Below are 16,588 nucleotides of genomic sequence, written 5' to 3'. Positions count from 1 at the left end.
CCCTCATTTCCCATCATGCCTAGTGCTGGACTGAGTAGTCTGAGTAGTCTGCAAATGCTATCAAAATATTGGTTATTACAAAGTTGATTATAAAGGTGATTTATAGTTTTAACTATTAGTAAGGTGGCTGTTACGTCTCTTGAGGCTGTATTTTGCATATTTTTGAGTGCTTGAAGCTTATTTTGAATGTCTTTAAGGAGCTGATGTTGCCGTGAGCTGCAATGTATGTCACAGTATGTTAAATTATTTTATTCTACTCAACCATCTGGCAACCCCTAGAAATTTTCTTGCAATCCCCTTGGGGGTCCCGACCCCCAGGTTGAGAACCACTGAACTACACCAGTCTAACAAAAGGCTACATTAAGTATAATAAAGTTAATTAGTGCATGCAGTCTCACTTGTCTAGTTTTATTTCTCTTGGCTTGAGAAGGAGAACATAGGAAATGAGGCAGTTGCTTGTTCGGTACAGCATTAAGATACAACAAAGATATTTTAATCTGTCCACAGACATGATACATTTCTATACAAAAATACTGTGCTTTTACCAAATGCACAAAATGTAATAAATTCTTCAGTCCTTAAAAATATGAAGTGCTAACAATAGCTGCTCGACGAGAGTCTGGTTCTTAAAATGAGCACCTGTTAAGAAATTTAAGTTGATGCCTGTAGATTTGTGAATATATACAGATATGGCATCTGTGTGTCTGCAAAGTCTTCAGGGGAACTTATTTATTCTGGCTCAGCACATATGTAAAATGCAGTGTATCAAACCACTTCTCAAAACTGGAATAAAGGTGTAAACATCTGAGATGTATGTACGAGATTGCAGAGGACGACTATTTATTCCTGACTTATTCCTGGTGTTTACCTGCAACTGGTAAAACAGTAGGCTGTTGATTGGCCTGGGCAGCGTATATGAATGCCCGCTTTGTGCGTGTGTACATGCGCACCTGCATGCTGGTTTGGTGGTGAAATGTGTTTGGCTTCCTTGCATAGAACTCTTAATCAGATCCTGACTTGTACTTGCATAGAGGATGTTATGTTAAGTATCTGGGGCCAGATGCACAAAACACCTTAAGTTAAGGTTTTAGACTTGAAGATCGAGTTAAGGTTTCTTTAAAATGAAGTCAATTGCATAAAACACCCTTCCTTAAAAATTCACTTAAGTATGTAAGGCTTTCTCCTTATCTTGGTCTTTCACTTAAGGAATCCCTTAAAGTTAATTAAACAAAGTAAGGGAAAAAAAACCTAAATGTACCCCTGACTCTATCTTTACTGCAACATTGCAGAGTTTATGGGGATAAATAATAAATTTTGGAATAAATGCTGTTAAGAATGATTTCTTTTATAGCACATTAGCTTATGAGAAGACTTATGTCATTAAGTATACTTTATGTTGGCTATAGGCTATAACATAAGCTAAAATTGTCACAGTCTAATTTATATCTATAGCTTTAAAATACTTTCATGTGTAAGGAAATCAACAATAAATAAATAACTCTAAACTATAAACACTTAGTTAACCTTAAGTAACTTTCAAGTAAGCTGTAAATTAGCTCAAAGTTATTCTTGCTAATTTTGTTGGATTTCTTCTTGTAATGACCAATATTTTCTGTCCAGAACAGACAAATTGTTAATGTTTAACAAAATAATTGGAGCTGATTGCATCCCTGCTGTGCAGCACCTGTAAGTGAATTCCTCAGCCCAGGAGAAATTGAGTATCATACTTGATGGGACAACTTCAGGTGTTTCATGCAAACGGCCCTCGGTAACGAAGTTGAAGCTGTGTAAAATGTGAACAATGGAACATGTGCATCCTTTCACACACCCACACTTAGGCCTGGCTCGCTAGATGCCGTAGCTCCTGCTCGTCCGTGCTGCTGGCTGATTGGCTAAAATTCTCAGACATCTCAGAGTTCTCCTTGTTTGGGGGTGACCTGCAGGAGACAAAACACAAGTACACACTGAGCTGTTCACACTGGGTCTCTACATGAGAACAAACAGATTTTATGTCTTGTTCAGGGTCAGACTGAGCAGCAAGGACACACAGAGTGAATGAAAAGCTCAAAAGTGAGAAACAGACAGAATACATGTATTGAGATTTTTGAATGAAGCTTCAAATTTCTGCTGTCGTATATTATGGGGTCATCATTCAACAGATCAAAGATCCTCAAACAAAATCTTCAATTTAAACAGTCATTCATCAGATTAAGAGTAAAGGGTTTGTGTCTATGCAGCATTTTTCTCCAGCAGCAAAGTGCTGGGATGAAGAAGATGACGAAACACAGCACATGAGGTTTTTTCTATCACAAAATATCCTGGCAACTTCTTACACTGTGCTATTAGCCGACTATTAGCTTGCTATTAGCCAACTTGTGCAAACTAATGGCTTGGTGTGGTGTACAGACTGTTGGCAAATGAAGTGAAGCTACCACAGCATTGCTGAAAAAGAAGGAAGCAGGTGGATGCTAAAAGCTAAAAACATTTTTATGACTTAATATTCATTCAAAGATTGAAAAAGTGGGAGAACCGTGGCCTATTAGTTCAGCTGGTAGAGCGTTTGCATCATGTACTGAGGCTGTGAGTCCTTCGCACCAGCTGTGTGTTCAACTCCCGCCTCCTGCCCTTTTCCGCATGTCATTCCCCCGCTCTCTCTCACTCTTTCTTGTCATATCTTCAGCTGCTTCAGTGTTTGCCCACACTGAAAAAAAAAAAAAAATCCCACCCCAGTGAAAACAGAGGTCACATTGTAGTACCTCATGTCCCAGTTCTCAGCGTCCTCCACTGTGTCAGGAAGAGGTCTGTCGGCAGTTTCGGGCAGTGCCAGAGCCAGGACAGCACCCAGCAGTGGGGAGGTACCAAAGATGATTAGGGGTGTAGTAGGGCTGTGGTTATGTAGCATGTTTATAATGGGTGCTAACACGCCACCCATCCTCGCAAACATGCAGGATACACCTATTCCTGTCTGCCTGCAGGTACACAACAGGGAAAAGGTTAGGGATAATACCCATGGATATTTTTAAAAAAAACGTGTGCTTGAGAGAAGTGATGAAAATAGTACAGAGAGGTCTTACCGAACCACAGTGGGGAATATCTCAGCAGTGTACACATAGATTACAGCAAAGGAAGCTGTTATTCCAAACTTCCCCACCATGGCTAGAGCAGTCAGGACACTGGAATGATCTGCAGACAGAAGGAAAGAAATTATCAAAGTGATTAAATAAATTTGTGTACACACAATGCACAGCGTCCATTCTACCTGCAGGGACAGCAAGCATGAGCAGACAGGCGAGCCCTCCAACAGCCAGAAATCCACTCTGGGAGAGTCGGCGGCTGCAGGGCAGGACAAGCAGGACAAGAGAACGAGCCGGGATCTCAACCAGCCCAAACACAAACTGGGTTAAGTAGAGGTTTGTCCCCAACCTGGACACGCCCAGCGAGAGGCCATAATACACCAGCACGTTCACAAACCTGGGGTGTAGAGAAAGATCAGGGATAAAGAAAAGAAAAGAGAGAGGAAGAAAAAAATGTTATTAGAGACACTCTGATACAGTTTTTTCCTTTTTGATACAGATTCTGATACGCTTCTTTACATATGAGCCGATTCTGAGTATTGATCTGATACTAGTGCGCTTAAAAAATGTCTGAGTGGCAAGTGGTTGTTGCCTTTGTTGGTTTGGGTTGGTTAGGTTTGGGCATGAGGAGTGAGACTGGTTAGGGTAAAGCTATAAGGGTCGACCAATCAGAGTCAGAGCAGGGTGGGTCATGACTTTGCCATCCTGGGAAAAAAAACTGGCTTCCAAGACACTGCTGGGAAGTAGCAGGGTCCCTTTTCAGGACTGATTAATCATGTGACACGGGAATGGACACCCGATGCAACTAGTTTTTGTTGGGGTGGGGGGCATTTGGTTGGGACAGCTTAAGATACGACAGGAGAGACGAGATGAGAGTCGTTGCTGCAGAGGACTAACAGCCTTAGTATCTGGGGCACACGGTCGGCCAACTGAACTAAAGAGGCACCCCGATGCAACATTTTAAGGCTAGAGATATACTTGCTGTTTAACCACACGTTTGTGTTCATTTCTGAGGACATGCACCATCGCTCCAAATGGACAGAGGACATGCAAGGCAGCCATGATGCCTAGGGATGCTTAGGGGTGTGTAAACCAACGTGTAGTTAAAAGCAAGTATATCTCAAGCCTAAGCTATATCAGAGGCATTTGCTCTACTGGTATCGGTATCCAAACAACCCGCTTTGTTTCTGATGTAAGAAAAAAAATGCACACATACATTCAACTTACCAGATATAGAACAAGATGAGAGCCCTCTTCCTCATTTGAGGTGTTCGTACAAGATCCACTGCTGAATGACTTGGCTTCCCTCCTCCTAAAATCTTCTCAATCTGGATGAAAATAAACCAAATCCTTTAAAAGATATCAAATCCAATGAAAAGACTACACACTTTTTCCTGATCATGTCCTGAAACTATAACTATAGCTTTCTGTCAAAACTTCACAAATACCTCGCAAAATGAAACGCTGCAAAACCATGAACTCTGTTCTTAAAGCCGATTCTTCCCGCCAAAACAGTATACACAGCTGTCAAATGAATATTTTGTACAGAGCATCAGTTTAAAACACTACCATGAAAATACTGTTTACATGAGACAATGTTACATATTCAAATCAAATATCAAAATGTGTTGAAATATTGCCCCTTTTCTCCTTTAGGGTTTAGGGGTTGTCATATTGCAATACAATACTGTGAATACATCATAAAGATCATAAAGACTCAATCACTGTATCAGAATATGATATGATGCACATTTGTCTATCCAATGAGCTCCAATTGGGCTAAACTCACAAACCACCTTCCTGGAGTCATACTTTAATACTTATAGTTGATACTGCAGTATCCTTCTTCTTCTTCTTCTTCTTCTTATTATTATTATTATTATTATTAAAAAAAAAATAAATTTTAACAGCATGTAAGGGGTAAAATGTTGAGACACACCTGTACAGCGGGAGGTAAGACCCTGCCGTTAACAAGTGCTGCCTTGCGAAGGAGCGCAATGGCTTCCTCCTGCCTGTTGTTAGCCAACAACCACCTGGCAGACTGAGGAACCACCCTGACAGGAGACAGATAGAGCATGGAGTGGACAGGGAGAGGAGGAAAAGAGGATCACAAAGAGGGCATTCATGCACTCTTGTCACACATATGAATGAATAAACAGTGAATCCCATGTTCAGGTGCCCATTAAAGTTCTCACCATATATAGAAGATGAGCAGGAAGCCCGGGGCTGATATGGCCAGTTGCAGCTTTCTCCAGTCTCGTATCAAGTATGCGATGCCTGCCAGCAGCATGTAGCCCAGACCGAACGCGTAGTCGGTGATGATACCAGCCAGCATGCGCTTCTTGGTGCACGTCCACTCAGTGCCTTTGAAAAACACAGTGCAGGTTTTGGAAGGAGAGGAGAAGAGAGGACAGAAGAGGAACGGAGGAATTATGGGTGGAGGCTAAAATTGAGGTGGTGGTTCGGAGCTTTAAGGTAGTGGAAAGAGTGGCAAGGGTGTGTTGGGATTGGGCAAAAATAACACAAAGAGCATGAGACATTTAAAGTACAAATTATATGATTCACTGCTTTCCTTGACCAATACTGAACAGTTGATCCTTTCCAAGACATGCCTGTTTTTACTCTGAGTGCCAATAACAGCTGAGCAAGCTTGGTACCTCAGTCAACTATTAATATTCACATCTTAAGTTAGGTAATATTAGCAAAATGCTAAATAGCTAAAGGTAGGGCTATGAAAATAACTGAAATACCATGGTCACTTGATGCCTACCGCCTTTTCTTAGTGTTGAGAAGCTGCAGTGTTTATTACCTGCCACACAGTAACCTGAACTGTACATTTACTGCCAGACTGACAATTTAATGTTCAGTTTAAGTTTCTGCTCCGCTATGAGCAACATATACACTGACCTATTTGTTAAAGGAGCTATGCTACACTAATGACAGCATGCTTCAATAAAGTTCAATAAAATGCAATTAAAAATGTTATTAAGGCAGTTGCGCTACCTGCACAGTAATATGTTATTCTGCCACTGCTGTAAGAAAAAAATCCACACCGTCACAGCCCTAGCTAATGGTTTATGTAGATAAGCTAGCTAGTTAGCTGATCGTTGTTAACATTAGCTAACTTAAGATGTGAATATATGTTGCTTTTACAGGCACGTATCATATTTAAGTACAGGAAACAGGAGAGGAGAAAGTTGATTAAGGCACCAAGCTTGGTCAAGTGTCTTTGGAGCACACATAGAAAAGGGGCGGGACTATGGAGGGGTGGGCTGAACCTGCCAGTAACTTCTGTTTGTTATACAATTTTCAAAATCCTTATATGAGGAATCCAAACTCACTACAATGTTCTGTTCTTACTGTGTGTATCCATGCTGTTCAATAACAAGACCATAAGAAGAGTTTTTTATCCATGCTAATGGCTTTGTGCGGCTGTACCGTGGCACTGCTTTGCTTTGTTAGTATGCTAACATGCTCACAATTACAATGCTATGCTACTGATGTTGAGCAGGTATAAGGGTTACTATGATCATGTCTTAGTTTTGCTTTTTAGCTTGCTAACATTTGCTGATTAGCACCACAAAAAGTAAACCTGAGGCCAATGGCAATGTCATTAGTTCTGCCCAAAATATTGGATGAACAGAAATGTTGACCAAATGATGGCAATTAATGAAAAGTTAAAGTATGACAAAAGTTGTTAAAAATGATCCTGCGGGGAACATGGATGTCTGTAGTGAATTACATGGCCATTCAATGGTTGTGGAGACAACTGACTCAAAACCATGAATTTGAACCTCAAGGAATCACCAAGATCATAGCGTCCCAAAACCCAGAAACAAGTACTCTTCAAAAACAATACACACGTGGCAGTGTCACAAATTTCTGTGTTGGCCAACAGAAATACATCATCCCTGCAGGAGTCTTAGGATTCAGCCTCTAGAGACCGTGAATATTTCTACAGAATGTCATGTTAGTCCATCTGAAAGTTGTTGAGATATTTCAATATTGACCAAAGTGGTGAACTGATTGACCAACAGACCTAGAACCATCACATAACTAGCATGGCTAATAACTAGCATCTCAAAAATATCAATGTCCCAGAAAAATGGGTTTGTTAAAGCTCAGTGATAAGGCAATATTAAAAATATTTTAAAGTTTTTAAAAGGTTTTGTGAGCCTATGAGAATTTTAAAGCAATTTATTAAAGATCACATTGTAATTCAAGATCATCTTAGTGTTTAATCCAAATTTCCAGCTCCTTGGAAGCACAGAGCTCATATCTAAAAATGTAACTGACTGCAGAAGAGCTGAAAGGAACTGGACAAGCACCAAGATATCAGGCCAATCTGGCTTTTTCATATACAAGATTTGAAAACGGTCAGTCAAGAGGCAAAATTTGCCAGAGAATCTTTCTTTTCAAATTGATACAAGACTCATTAATCCTAGTCCTCCTCATATCTTATCTAATCTTTTCTCAAGAACATCACAATATATTGCCAAATATAATTTGTGCAAGTTCTGGTGATCAGTGCACTGCTGCTGCTCCTGCAAAGATCACCAATCTCATTGTGCTTGTGTCTGAGTGCGTATCTGTGTTTCGTTAGTACCGAGCACAAAGGCATTGATGATGACTCCGGATATCGTGGTGCCAACTACAAAGCGGAGGATCACATAGACGATGAAGTTGGGTGCAAAGGCCACAGCGACTCCAAACACAGTCTGAAGAGCGATGGACAGCAGCAGGATGAAACGTCGGCCATACCTTGCACACAGAGAGAGAAGGCGTCGACATGAGTTTGCTCTCTCGGCACATGCATAAATGAGTGAATAAGGGAACCACTGTGACAGGGTGAGACCAGGCGATACAGGCTGATATGGAGCAGTAGTGTGTGAAAACCTTGCCAACACAACTTCAGAAATTTCAGTAGTGTGTAAGAGTTTTAGTTTCCACATGAATTCATATTTTATGACATAAATATTATACTTTTTTTTCGAAATCTCGTTTCAGCTCAGGACAACATATGTGGGGGTCATGTTAATGTTGCCAGAACTTTGCAAATCTCTGATGGTTGCATCTGGTAGTTGTGGTGGCATTGCAGTAGGTGCTTCACCATCTGTTGCCTGGTGGGGACCTGCACTCTATTGAGTGACCTCCTCTATGTCATTATATGCTTGGGGCACAAACATCATATGTGAATTAAATCCAATTAAAAGTAAACAGTCAAAGGCTAGTGTGTAATTTTAGCCCTTCAATATGTCAACTGCCCTACATACATGGCTACCATATGCCAAAGTCTCCAGTGGTGTCTGCCCATGCGGTCGTGCTTTGATGCTGAAGATCTGTTTGTGTGTGCAGAGGGCAGCAAAGCCTACCTGTCAGCCATGGCTCCAAACACCACAGATCCCACCAACAGGCCGAACATGTAGATAGACGAACCAAGACTGTTCAGTCCAGCTTTGTCGCACACCAGGTCCCACTGGTGCAGGGAAACAACAAACATCACATTGCTGCATGAAACAAACTTTTTATTTATAGTATAGAACAGGTGGGCAAGGCAAGCAACTGTCAAAGGGAAAGCTTTACTGTGTTGCAGTAGGTTCATGATAATATAATTGAAGGACCAGTGTGTGGGATCTAAAGACATCTAGCTTGCAGATTGCAAACACCTTGCCTCACCCACTGCCCCTCTCATTAACATTTTAATTTTTAACACTGTTGTAAACCTAAAGGGATTTTTTTCATTTTCAACTTGTTAACATGTGTAAAGCCTGTACACTCTGGCGTTAAAATGGCTAAGTCACTGCAAAAGAAAACATAACAGGTGCTAGCTCGTTTACTGTCATAACATTAGCAACCCAGGCACTAACTCCGTTTGCAGGTTGTGAGTATGGAACTTGTTGTTTCCCGTAGCAATGGGGACTTGCAGGTAGCTGATCTGGCAGCGATTAACCTAGATCACATGCATCATACTCACTCAAACTGAACGTAGCCCAGTGCCTCATTTTCTGTGGCCCATGACAGCAAAATTACTTTTCGCACATTGAAGGGACTGTACCATCTCATATATTTCATAATAAAACATTAATAAAACACAATAAAACATTATTTTTCTTAGGCTTCTGCTTTCAGAGCTAGCTAGTGATTATTTAGTTATTACTAAAACCACTAATACTTGAATGTAGAGGCAATTATACAATATGACAACAAGCAGATACCTTGACAGTCTCACATTTACAGTCGGCCCTTTCAGGACAACAATAATGCTGATGTGGCCTGGGATGAAATTGAGTTTGACACCCTTGGACTAGATGTATACACTTATCAATATTATATTCAAGTTGCTGCAGTATTCTGAATAGACCATTGTAAATCTTAAACAGACGTTTAAGTGTAACTATTGAGAAAATGGGCATGTGCTCTTTCTCTGCAGCACAATAGTAATGTAAATGATGAGGGCCTTAAAGATCCTGCGTTAAAGATTTTTAGGGATTTATTGGCAGAAAATGGCATAAATGGAATATAAGGAGGGTAGGGAGTTAATGAGCCGTGCAGCTGATTTTTGCCCCATGGCTCCTTGGCAGGTTAATCCAGTCACCACATCACCATGATAAAAGGACTTTATGTTGTCCTTACATTATGTAGAATGTGTAATTGTCAAGATTATTGTGCCCTTAATGCTTTGTGGTGTTATAATAGTGTTATGTTTCTTAATTTCTTAGTCTAGTTTTGTCTTTTTAAGGAATTAAAGGAATTCTCACAGACCTGGGTGTTAATCAAGCCTGATAATAACCAGATGATTTATTATCTACTTTTAGAGTGGGATAACTTTTAGTACTCATAATTTTGTTTTTTTTAATCTCACAATTTTTACTTTTCACCTCATGATTCCGACTTTGTCTCATGATTCCGACTTTATCTCATAATTCTGACATTTCATCTCATATTTGTGACTTTTTATCTCAAATGTTGATTTTTCCATCTCATATTTGCAATTTTAAATAATTGTGGCATTTTCTCTCATCATTTCGACAGTTTAATTTCGTTACCATGGTGATATTTGGGCTTCCACAGCTTCCACCTATTTCCATGCCAGATCATGAATGGGGGAGTTGCATTTTTTTTCCCATCTCTGATTAAACATATTAAACGTGCCCATCATCATCATCATCATCATCATCATCATCACAGTGTACCTCGGTGACTGTTGTACTCTGGAAAGTCTCCGTGCTGTACACCCATCCGTGTCCACACGGGACGCGCTCGGTCCTGTTGTCCTGCAGCAGGAGGACATCTGAGGTGAAGCAGGAGGAGTCCGAGAGGCTGAAGTTCAGGCTCAGTGTAGCGGGGAAGGAGGACCGATTCTCAGCTGCTGAGCTGGAGCTCTCCCGGCAGTGGTAGGGCGGCGTGGCTCCGGTGAAGATGCTCACCATCATGTGGAAGGCGAGGAGGATCTGGGGCAGACAAATCCATATGTACAAGATCTTCTGATATCTGCCGAAACCACCGATGGCAGAGAGGATCTGGTCGAAATTCATTTTGGGAAATATATAGGTCAGTCTGGATGTTTTTCTGCGGATCAGGCAGGGAGAAAGGAGGCGGGAGGTTGGATGTAAACACCAGGCAGACAATAAATCACAGAGGCGGTGGTGCTCAGGAGGAGGATGTAGCCTATACAAGGTAAATCAAGCCTGTGCTACCAGTCAGTCCAGCTGCAAGATCCCATCTCTGACAGTCCTGACATGACCTGAACTGATACCGTCCTGCAGGCAGCATCTACTCTCTGCAAATGAGGGTTCACACACAGGTCGATAAAATGATAACTAATCCGATAGGTGTCCGAAGGTCCAACAGCAAGTAAATGAATCAGCTTGATGCATGAAAAAAACTAAATGCAATCCATTAGTTTACTTGATTAGTAAGTGGGAAAAAAAAAACTCCTGCATCCATTCAAAGAAATATCCAGAGCTGCTTTCTTTGATGCTCCTGTTGTTCCCCTCACACACACATTTTCTGGCAGCTGGGAGCGCGTATGCTGTGATGTATCTGTTACATATAGGGCAGGGCCACAGCCTCATTATTAAATCCCATAAAAGACGCTCCAGTGCGGGAGTCACAACACGCCGCTGACGCTCTGTGAGCCGATAGGTGAGTTCATCTATTACAGCGCTTATTTTTTATTCATGGAAGTCATGTAAGCGCCATGCTGCCATTCACCATGTTGAGTAACAGCCCATTGTTTATTTGTGGTACCACATACAACATAACATATCTGCTGTACATTGACAACACACCGTGCCTGATGCCCGCACAGGCCCTCTGCTGCCACCTCGTGCTGAAAGACTGAACTACATCACAGTCATTACTTTTTCCCTCCAAATTATGTTGTGTAATCAGAAGAGGGATACAAAAAGTAGAAAGTACATATATAAATGAACGAGAAGAAAAGAAAAGATAAAAGAAAAAGAACAAAAAGATAAGTACATACATATTTGCATTAAAATAAAATACAGTTTTAAGTCATTCTTGAATTTGTGAATCCTTTCAGCCCATTTGCAGTTGTTGATATAAATCTTGCCACATGACATTAAAAGCTTTAGAATAAAATAAAACCTCTATCCAAACAATTTCCCCCTAATAACAAATAACACCCTTCTTTTGTAAAGTACTCTTAGTCCCACATAACATATGAAATACAGTTTCAGTTCAGTTCAGTTTCATTTGTTTAGCGCCAAGTCATAATAAAGTTATTTCAGGGCACTTTTCAAATGGAGCAGGTCTAGACCTTCATCTTTATCACCCCAGTTGTTTCCACTAACAGCAGGCACTGTGGCTTTCAACATCAATACAGAAAAATATAACAAATTTGTTCATAAAATAAATGTACACTGTAGTTTCTGTACCGTTGTTTTGTTTCTTTTTGTTTGTTTGCTTGTTTTGTTTTGTTTTGTTTTTTTGGGGGGGTATATAGGTGATATTGACTTGAAGTGACTATACAGCAAAATGCTGATTAATTAAATGTTCTTGTAAAGTTCACAAAAAAAAGTTCACAAAGTTTACAAAGTTCACAAAAAAATAGTAAAATATAATAATATTTTACTATTTTTTGTGAACTTAACTTTTTGTGAACATAAGAACTGCTCTGAACTATAATTCCTACTATTTGTTAAAATGAATGACAGGCCATGTCATTAAAAAAATAGATAAAACACTGTCAACACTGTGTTTTAGGAGTTCTGGTCACCTGATATCACTGATCACAATCAGCACAGCTGAATGTAGAGTCTCACTATGCAGAATTGTGGTCACAGAGTGAGATTATGCTGAAACTCTTTGTGTTTTACTTTAGGTTAGAGTCAGGCCCAAGTTAGACCTCTTTCCCTGGGCTTATATTTTGCATTGCCTTCAGCAAAAAGTACTGTAGATAATTAGAACATGATCAGGTCATTATTAGAGTAGTGAGGTTGAGGAATGGCTGACTCAGCTGTGTCTATTCTCTGAAGAACAATGGCTCCACTCTCCTCGGTGTAGCTGGTAAAGAGGGAGGGAATCACTGCAGACTCAGGGGATTAGTTTCATTTCTGTTTAGTCAGTGTCCAATAAAAGAAAAGGCCTGTTTTCACACAGTAGGTGGCTGGAATGATGTTTTATGCACCTTAACTGGAGTATAATATCTATGTGCTGATATATTATGTCATTTTAAATAAAAAATTTAAACACCCGAATAGAATAGTTGTAATCTATTATTGGATGATTTGGAAGTAGGTTTCCTTCTGTCTGTTATAAATGGCAGCCTCGCAGTCTGTCCCCATCCTCTTGTGGGTGCTCGTGACGTCACTGACGCTCGGTCCAGAACGGGTTGGGTCCTGGTTTGGGTGTCTGGATGGCAGCAGGGGGAAAAAATCGTCAAGTCAGGTATCGTCTCCCAGGATGCTGTTAAAAACGAAGAGTTGCTTTCAAATTAAAAGCACAAAAGTCTATTTGTCATTTCATTACATTTAAAAACGCATAAAAATATTAGTTATTAAAGATTATTGCACATTGTCATATATTTTTTACTTACTTAAAACATCACAGCTAATTTGCACTATTTTTTTTTCGGGTTATATATCCTATCTACTAAAATTTATACACATTATATGCATGTGATATATTATTTAAAACTCATATTAGATTAATTTTATACTATTATTCTCAGTACTATAATACTGTAATACTTAAAATCATGTATATGCACAGGCTACTCTGCAATCATCCTATGTATATGCACATATTTTTTTAATATTCATATAATATCATCTACAATATTCTTTTTTATTTGTATATCAGTCTCTAAATATATCCACATATATTTATGTATATGGAATGAAAGTCTGAATATATTAAAGGAAACTTAAATAAATTGAATTATTATGTGTTATGTGACTTTGGAGCCCAACCTCTTTAGATAAGGGAGCAACAACAATAGTAATAGTGATACATTTGATTAAAAGATTTGAATGGAATACAATAAAATAGAATAATTAAATAAGTACATAAAAAACAGAAGAAGAAGCAGAAGAATTATGTGCAATATTACTTTCAAATATCATGGCCAATATTCATTCATGTGTGCAATGTAACTTTTCATTATTATTATCATTTACAATATTACCTTTAACATCGTGTGCAAATTTACATTCATTATCTGGTGTAATGCAAGTTTTTATTACTTCTCAGTATCACTGCCGATATTACTTTCAGTGTCATTGTGTCAGTTTATTTTAGCTCACTTTTTACTTATATTAAGCACTTGGTTTGTTGTTTTGATGTTTGTTTGTTTTTGTTTTTGTTTTTGTTTTTGCATTTACTCTTAATACACTTTATATTTTATATTTTTTGATTTCTTGTGATACTGTGATTTAAGAGCAACCTCAGTTTCCTTCGCGATTAATGGAATTGTAAATAGGGATTTTATTTTGAAGGCGGTGACCAGAAGTCGTCTTGTTGTCCTGCTGTCTGGCTTCACGGCGCTGGGACAGACTGGTGAGAGTGAGAGACAGAAAAGAGAGACAGAGGGAGATGGCTGAAGGGAAGGAGGAGTGGACCGGGTCAAGAGCGACTTTGGAAACAAAACTAAGGTGACCTTGATCATCCAGAGGTGTCAGCGCTGTGGACAGAGTCCAGAGAGAGAGAGACATCATCACAGCGACCCGCCCGGCCAGTCAGAGACCGTCTCTACCTTCTGATCCGAGGGACATTCACCCATATCTGCCTATTTCCTCCCCGTGGGATTACTGTCCCGCACCAGAGTCCCGTTTGGATCCTCTGACACCTTGGATCAGTCAGTGCTGAGTGTGAGTACTGGGCTCTGTGTACCGGTGATGCGTTCACTGCTCTCACAATGCATGATTTTAATGGCGCTGTCATGCATCATAAGGTCAGCTGATCGTGTTCTGGATACTGTAAGGACACGGTACATGAAAACCCAGATCCGCATCCGTGACGCGACCTGCTGATGTAGATGAAGCCACACCCTCAGACAGCATTCAAATAACATCGTTTATGCCACATGCATGAATGAACCCTGGCCTGTTTACTGAGGAGGACCCTGCCAGCAGCAGCTAGCAGCGTTCACTGCAGGACAGCACTCATATTTCTGACTGTAGGACATCAATGAGCTGTTGGGCCTTGTTCAAATGCATGCTAGACATGTCATTTTTCTGTTGCTGTTTTCTTCAAAATATTTAAAAGAACAACCACCTTGATTATAGGCCAATGTTAGATTCCCATCTATACTCCAGTAGTTCTTTTCAAAATCCTCAAAAACACAATGACTCTCTCAAAATCCTTGGGGTGTGGTCCAATCCATGTCTTTATTGACATATTAAACATAAATATTAGAGCTGCAAGTAGCAGTTATTTTTAGGCAGATGTTGTTTGCACCTAGAATAGCCAATGTAGCTATTTACACCCATGTGTATATAGCCTGGTAGAGCAAAGGAAAGGAACCAGGTGTCTGCAACCAACAATGCTATTTGCACATGGGATGAAATATTCAATGTGACTATTTGCACCCAGGGTGGAATAGTCAATGTGGCTATTTACACCCAGGTATATATAGCATAAAACAGCTGAGACAAGCACCCAGGTGTCCTGTAACCAACAATGCTATTTTCCCCTGGTTGGAAATAGCCTCGCTGGCAATTTACACTCATATGGCAGAGACAAACCATGATCTTTTCCTAAACCTTACCAAGTAGTTTTTATTTCCTAAACCTAACCAAGTAATTTTGTTGACTATTAGTCAACCAAGTGTAAAAAATAAAAGTGAACTTCAAATTTGATTCAACTATGGTTGAGTTGGTTGGGAATGGTGCATTGGGAATGTTAGGATGCATGACATTTAATCCCAAACCTGCATGTGCATGCTGGCACTAGTTTAAACCGGAAATGATCTTTCATCCACACATTATGTCATTCTGGAAGTGCCCATTGAAAAAGGTTTTATATTTCCTCTTGAACTCTCATCCAACAGAGATGGAACACACTATTCAAACTGCTGCAATGGGAAAGACGTCCCAAGGTTGTGGTGCTGCTTTACAGTACAGAGAACAGAGCGTGTGCTGTGTATGCGTCAGTTCACCTTTATCTTCTGGTGTGGTCATGCAACTATAGAATCCTTTTATGTCAGATGCACTCATCCATCAAATGGGGGATGTTTTTTTATGCAAGTACAAAGATGACAACCTATTCATGCAACTGGCCTCAAATGACACACAAACAGTTATGCATTTGCACACACACTTTGTCTCTGTTTCTATTTTTATTCTGTCCCACATCGTCTGCTGTTTGATCTGACACGCAGGTGAAATTCATGATCCAGATCTGTGGTGTGATCACTGGCTGTAGCTCTGCTGCACATCTGCAGTGACACACTGAGTCCTGCAGAGAGCTGCAAGGTCGCTATGCATGAGTGCTGCTGTTTTTACTTCATATGCAAGTAGGGGACTCAGGATCGAGGTCTGGTTTTACTAGGGCACTTCAGGAGTCTGTGATAGAGGGAGGCCTCCCCTGAGTGTCTGGGAGGTCAGGAGATGTAGGTTACAGTTTGTCCTGACGCTTCCATACACATGTTGGCATGCATTCTCGCTGCTGCAGTCGCACAAAACACAGAATCTCTTGCAGCCAGTAGACTAACCTGCCATCTGATCTTCCATGAGAGGAAAACAATAAAAAAATGCTCCTGTACAGTGTTAAAAAGTAAAGTTGAGAAAACTTTGAAAAGTGACAGAACCAGCTGCAAAGCTTATTTGACTTTACTCAACTAGAGGCTAATTGGTTGCATCACCTATATATATTTCAAATATTTCAAAATTTAGCAATTTGTCTGGATGGATTTTTTATGTTTTTTATATTGAGTGAACTTAAGTATATGAGTGTGAGTAGTAATGTTAAGTTTGAGCACCTTAAAATAGCACTTTCAGTAAACCTATGTACATGAATATCTAAATATTTATCTTAAGTTTGACCAACTT

At 40.0% G+C, this 16,588-nt stretch overlaps 1 protein-coding gene across 1 annotated transcript; it reads right to left on the bottom strand.

Moving 5' to 3' along the window:
- Positions 1 to 300: 300 nt before the first annotated feature.
- Positions 301 to 10,828, bottom strand: LOC146312773 (solute carrier family 22 member 6-B). Its single transcript, XM_084739738.1, has 10 exons — positions 10,268 to 10,828; positions 8,447 to 8,550; positions 7,681 to 7,835; positions 5,270 to 5,438; positions 5,014 to 5,128; positions 4,302 to 4,402; positions 3,260 to 3,471; positions 3,075 to 3,183; positions 2,757 to 2,969; positions 301 to 1,937 (listed from the first exon to the last, which is right to left on the bottom strand). Exons 1-10 carry the CDS (start codon positions 10,607 to 10,609, stop codon positions 1,835 to 1,837), a joined length of 1,623 nt encoding a protein of 540 aa, XP_084595864.1. The 5' UTR covers positions 10,610 to 10,828; the 3' UTR covers positions 301 to 1,834.
- Between the last annotated feature and the right edge of the window lie 5,760 nt (positions 10,829 to 16,588).

The sequence above is a fragment of the Lutjanus erythropterus genome, chromosome 16 (genome assembly GCF_056507025.1).
Source record: "Lutjanus erythropterus isolate fLutEry1 chromosome 16, fLutEry1.hap2, whole genome shotgun sequence".
In the NCBI taxonomy this organism is placed as follows: Eukaryota; Metazoa; Chordata; class Actinopteri; order Lutjaniformes; family Lutjanidae; genus Lutjanus; species Lutjanus erythropterus.
Note: the sequence above shows the minus strand (reverse complement) of the source record. Positions and strands in the feature narration are given on the sequence as shown.